Source organism: Harmonia axyridis, chromosome 6 (genome assembly GCF_914767665.1).
Source record: "Harmonia axyridis chromosome 6, icHarAxyr1.1, whole genome shotgun sequence".
In the NCBI taxonomy this organism is placed as follows: domain Eukaryota; kingdom Metazoa; phylum Arthropoda; class Insecta; order Coleoptera; family Coccinellidae; genus Harmonia; species Harmonia axyridis.
The window spans coordinates 1,637,114-1,643,431 of NC_059506.1; the positions used below are offsets into that span (position 1 = coordinate 1,637,114).

The following is a 6,318-nucleotide window of genomic DNA, read 5'->3' on the forward strand; positions in this document are numbered from 1 at the left end:
AAAGTCAATGTAGAGTTAACTTTCATTAAAATTGAGATTTTCAGAATGTGCGTTAATTTTTTTGCGCAGTGTAGTTAAGACAGTAAAAATTATTCATATTTCTATTCCTAGAAAACCGAAAAATAAAACTAATTCGACGTTGAAAACTGTGAAGAAAGGACGTTAACTAAACACTGTAGATATTAATAAAATGATCCAAATATAACCATTCAAAACTCTTCTTTAATTGTTTCTAGGTGTAACTCTTCTAATGTAACCAAGGACTTATGAACGCTTCTTCAAAACATAAGTACCTAGTGATTATAATTAGAATTGAAGATCTGTTGAATCAAAGGGTATTCATGGATCATTTACCATTTTAATCTCATCTTAACGCTAAGAAAATACGGTGAAAGTCTGTCAAATAGTTAATAATGAGAAAACATGTTAATGATTATTTAGAATTCATTGTATCGTAATTCCATGATATATAATAGGAAGGCATCCTTACTTCAACTCACATATTCTTCCCAAGACAATAATTCTAGAGATCAAACATTCCAAATAAATTCTCGGTTAATCCATACTACCTCATCTGTAATTCATTAAAACTGATTGCGTGTGAGCTCACAGGGTTTTCACACACACACATAAACCCCTTTGATCTGATCGACATCGTCGAATAATCGTCTGGAACTAAAAGAAACCTTATTTTTTCGCACGAAACCGTGCCCAATTGGCGGATAACTCTTCGCGCTTGTGGTATTACTTTCAGTTGAATTGCTGCGCTCAGTGTCAATTAGTGACAATTGAGTCTCAGCTAACGATTCCTTTTTGTGTTGTACTTTTGCCGGATTAGCTCAATTCTAACTGGCATGAGAAAGAAACGAGGAAAAAAAACGATAAATAAGACTTTGAACCAGTATTAGGATTGTTAAGAACGTAATTTCTTGCGGTGTTCGAAACATTTTCGACTTTCTAGGGCATCGGAAATGGATGAAGGAGCTTGAAGTAAAATAACTTCATTGGTTCCTACATACGGAATTGAATTGGACTTTCTGCAGAATCGTTTATGTTGATTTAAAGCATAGAGTCTCTTGTGGACTTTTTTATTGTTCATTATTGAATTTTGAAATCGGAAATTATTCTGGCTGCTCTAGTGGGGAGGACCAAGTAAAGGGTGTTTTTTTTAGAGCTATAGAACTTCAATTTGCAATTAAACAACGATGGATTATTCGATTGACATGAACTTTATTTATCCGCAAGATTATATTGTGGCATAACATTTTGAATATGATTTCTGGCATATGACCGCCACGGCTGGCTCGGATGTAGTCCAATCTGGACGTCCAATTTTCGATGACTTTTTCCAACATTTGTCGCCGTATATCGGCAATAACACGGCGAATGGTGTCTTCCAAATGGTCAAGGGTTTGTGGCTTATCCGCATAGACCAATGACTTTACATAGCCCCACAGACGTAGTCTAGCGGTGTTAAATCACAAGATCTTGGAGGCCAATTCACAGGTCCAAAACGTGAAATTAGGCGGTCACCGAACGTGTCTTTCAATAAATCGATTGTGGCAAGAGCTGTGTGACATGTTGCGCCGTCTTGTTGGAACCACAGCTCCTGGTTGTTCAATTCAGGAATGAAAAAGTTAGTAATCATGGCTCTATACCGATCACCATTGACTGTTACGTTCTGGCCATCATCGTTTTTGAAGAAGTACGGACCAATGATTCCACCAGCCCATAAAGTGCACCAAAGAGTCAGTTTTTCTGGATGTTACGGTGTTTCGACATACACTTGAGGATTAGATTCACTCCAAATGCGGCAGTTTTGTCTGTTGACGTAGCCATTCAACCAGAAGTGCGCTTCATCGCTAAACAAAATTCGCTTATGAAAATCGGGAACAACAGCAATCTTATTTTGGGCCCATTCGACGAATCTACGCCTTACTTGATGATCGTTTCGCTTCAATTCTTGCACGAGTTGGATTTTGTAAGCACGCAAACCAAGATCCTTCAGCAAAATCTTCCATAAAGTGGATGGACACAGATCCAATTCCTGTGCTCGATGGCGGATTGACTCATTCGGGTCTCCCTCAATGCTACGCTCTACAACAGCAATAGCTTCTTCTGTACGCACCGTACGGCATCTCTGGGGATGCGAGTTATCAATAAGAGTAAACGTGGTGCAAAAACGTTCCATGGTTAATCGAATTAACTGCTCTGATGGACGATCTTGTCGACGATAAAATGGACGTATTGCGCGATACGTATTCCGCACAGAACCATTATTTTCGAAATAAAATTGCAATGTTTGCAAGCGTTGTTTAGGCGTGAGTCTATTCATAATGAATTGCCAAACCAAACTGAGAATAAATCACTTGACAGCTGTTAAATCGGTCGCCATCTTGAACAGTAATGCCAACTTGAAGGTATATACCTCCAAAAAAAAACACCCTTTAGTTGTGAACGACGTTTATTTCCAACAAGACGGCGCTACGTGACACATTGGACACTAAACAATCGCAATTGGGATAATCGTAATGAACCCATTTTTTGTATCCAGTCACAATGCGATGCAGAAATCCCATTCCTCTCCGCCTTGCAAGCAGCTGTTCACAAGCAAACAAACGCCGTTCAACATGTCTCAGCTTCAACTCGTACGGCACCCAATTTCTTTGTTTCTGAATCATTGCCATGATTTACATGCGTTTTGAAATGGCTTGTTGCGTGCCTCCAAATGATCCTGCCAATTCTTGTTGCGTTTGACACTAATCTTGATCAAGTAATGCCTCCAATTCTAAATCTTCGAAAACTTTCATGCCATGTTGATCTTCGATGTCAAAATCACCACTCTCGGCACGTTTCTTCACTTGAAGCGGCTCCACCATAGTTATTTGAGAGCATTCGAGGAGTCTCAGCCGCAGATCTTTTCATTTTGAAGCAGAAAATCAAAACCTCCCGCAACGACGGGAATTTGGCTCGTAAGCTGACAAGTTTAATCGAGAATAATTTCATGATGCAGACACAAATCGACTAATATTTCGATGGCGTTATTTTTACGAATACCTAAACTTATTGTATGACATCTACGATCTATTTACTTATTTCGAATACAACTTACCGCTACAGTCATTTATTGCAGAACGGCGGAGGCAAAGTTGTACACCTGAATATTATATGATATTCATTATCATTATACAGACAATTATTTTCTGTAGCTTTCATTAGTGGATTCTGTAAATTCTAATTGAATTTTAGAATGGATTAGCTGTTATTCAAATCAAATTAATGTTTTTTTACACAACTCGATAATTCTCTGATTTGAGAAGAAAGAAAATAATAATAATTAGGATATCAAGGATTTTTGGCATAACTTTCAACTGAAATAAATCGGAGATGGAGATATTGTGGAATTAATAACAAGAATGCTTAGAATAAGCGTTAGAATATCTAACAGAAATAATATAGCAAAAATTTCAACCAAAACAAACTGTTCCATCTCCCATGTATGGAGTTCTCAGAAAACGCATAAAAGTATTGAACAATACAATAGTTGATTGATATGCATTCCATGAATAGCAAACTGATATTTTTTCTCTTTAGTTTCAGGGCTTGTTTGAAACTAGTTGGTACCAGTGACGCCAATATGGTTGGAAAACTATTCTTCAACGTGGTGCAAACCCAGTGCTTTGTCATTAAATACAAGAAGAAATGTATAAAGAGGTCATGGTGGGGAAAATGTGAAAAGCATAAGTTCATCAAACATGCCATATTGAGAGAAAACTTACCATATTGAATGTTCAACTCAATTTTTCTATACCTTAATACCATTACTATCCGTAATTCAGATACGATTAGAATTTTAATTTCTTCTGATTAATCAGGATAGAAAAAATGTGTTAATGCGGACAATGTACTTAAATCTTTATGAAAATTTCCAGCCTATCTGGTCCGTGTAGGGAACTCTGGTTGTCAGTTATCAATGATAATCAAGTGATGAATTTCAGATATGTTTGAAAGATTATTTGTGTATATTAATTCCAAAATTTCCATCAATATAGAGATTTTTCAATTCATCATTATATTCTGTTCATTTTAGCAGTGTCGTGACGTCATAAAATGTTTTCCAGCTCATGATGTTACCGATGTGTCATTCTGATTGTAATTTAAATTCAACGTCTTCATTTAATTCTCGCAAAATTAATTTGGGTTCGTAATTGTTAAACTTTTAATCGTCATAAATAATAAGCTCTTTCAATCATTTCTTAAACCAGCATACCATTCAAAGCGTGATTGTATTAATAGTTATTGATGCAACAAGTGCAATAAACAATTTTTGCACGAGTTGCATACAACATTTTTTCTACGTTGATGCAAAAAGCAAAAAATGATTTATTGAGGTGCGGCACTAGGTGAAGGAAAATGAAAAGCGCAACTTGAATACTTTATTATTAATATCGATTTGCATTGAAACAGGAACTAATACGTTACGAACAATTTAACTCAAACTTTATTTTTACCATCAATGTTGAAAGTGAATGAACAATTGGTGGAATTTTCAATATGAATATTTCGTAGTGAAGTACTTTTTAAATCCACTTCTTGATTTATTACTGCTTTAAACGTACTAGTACTTGGTAACTGTACATCGTTATTTCCTTCAGGCTGAAATATTTGTTTATCATGATGACAGCACGTTTAAGTAGAATAACAGATGAGTGCAATAAAAACTTTATTGCACTAGTGCAATAAAGAACTTTTTTTTCCGCTAAATATAGTTCAATAAAGTTTTGCTTTTTGCAAGAATGTGGAAATTACATAATTATATTCATTTTGTAGACATAGAAAAAAAATCACAGCCTGGCATCGATGCTGGAAAACGTTTCATGAATAATTTCATACCTAGTGAATGGGCTCAAGTGACAAAATTTGATGATATATCATTATTGTAATTTAGGTAACAAGATAACTGATCTCCGAGGAAGTCATGAAAATGTAGATAACTTCAGTGAACTTTTGTAATTATGTGTATTTATTTATTTTTGATTGTGATTTTAGTCGATTCGAAATTGATATTGAATTGTGAAATTATTTTGTTATAAAATTTGTTAGGATTTATTTTCAAATAAATGATTGTTTAGAAAGAAGAAAAAGAATTTCTTTACCCAAGCACTGAGAAATTGACACTCCCGGCAATTATTGAAATGTCTCCATTTAGTATTTTTGCTATAAGTAAAAGTAATTCACAATTACTTTTCTGAAGAATCTAATGAGGAATATAAGGAAGCATCTCCTTTTCGATTTCTCAAATTTTATGAAGGTCACTTCATATTTTGCAAAAAATTTATCATATCCTATTAATTTCTTCCACTGGTGGAGCTCCCTGAATCAAAATGACCCTGAAGCTCAAGTTGGCCAAGTCAGCATACTACGACTATAATTTTCTAAGCACTTCACGATTTTTTTCTTCAGTTACTCATTATGTTTTTCTCCAGCTTATTTTTAATGATTATCTAGTAGGTATATGCCGATACTTGATTATTGATAATTTTCACGTTTATAAGAGTGTCTATAATTTGCTACAACGCATTAACATAGAATGTAGATTGCTCCGATCAGAAAACTCATTGTTATTGCAGTACTTAACTATTTTCACAAAACATTAAAAAATACACCCACTCACATTTATCATATCCTTCAAGAAAATGTCTAAAATAAGATTTGGTTTGTTTTCTTAGACCTTCAATGCAGGAGTTTTTCTTTTACCTTCAATGCAGGAGTTTTTCTTTTAAAGTCATATATTTGAATCCTCGATTCGGTATAGTGTAGACAAATCACACGAGCTAAAATTCTCTCCAATTGAAGGATTTTGCTTTTTCAAAGTGGGGGTGAGCTCCCCATGAGTCAACTCTTGTTGCGCCAATGATCATGACGAAATGATAATACACCGATCTACTTACCACTCAAAAAGACATCCTCATCAATTTTTGAGCGTATCTACATTTCACATTATTTTCTTTCCCATTCTAAGCCATCACTGAAAAAATATCGAATATAGGAACGCAGGGTGGGATCCAGCGACCTCGTTGATCTCAGTGAACATATTTTAACATAAACATATGCTAATCAAAGAGCACCTTCAAGGTACTATCTATAACTCTTGACCGTCTTTACAACAATCAAGTACCAACAACAGCTATTATAAAATCATCAGGGGCATATCATCAGAGGTGAGAGAAGAACATGTCGATATGCAACAAGTACTAAATACATATGAAATTTTTCGAAAGCAGTGCTTCTAACGGTTTCCACGTTCAGCACACAAAT

The 6,318-nt window shown here is 35.0% G+C and overlaps 1 protein-coding gene across 3 annotated transcripts in view; it reads left to right on the top strand.

Moving 5' to 3' along the window:
• LOC123682037 overlaps positions 1-3,805 on the top strand; it is a 141,297-nt gene extending 137,492 nt beyond the window's left edge. For all 3 annotated transcript variants that reach the window (XM_045620426.1, XM_045620424.1, XM_045620425.1), the window contains exon 5: positions 3,595-3,805. In XM_045620426.1, coding sequence (XP_045476382.1) covers positions 3,595-3,787 — 193 coding nt within the window. In that variant the 3' untranslated portion in view covers positions 3,788-3,805. The remainder of the gene's footprint in view (positions 1-3,594) is intronic.
• The last annotated feature ends 2,513 nt before the right edge of the window (positions 3,806-6,318 follow it).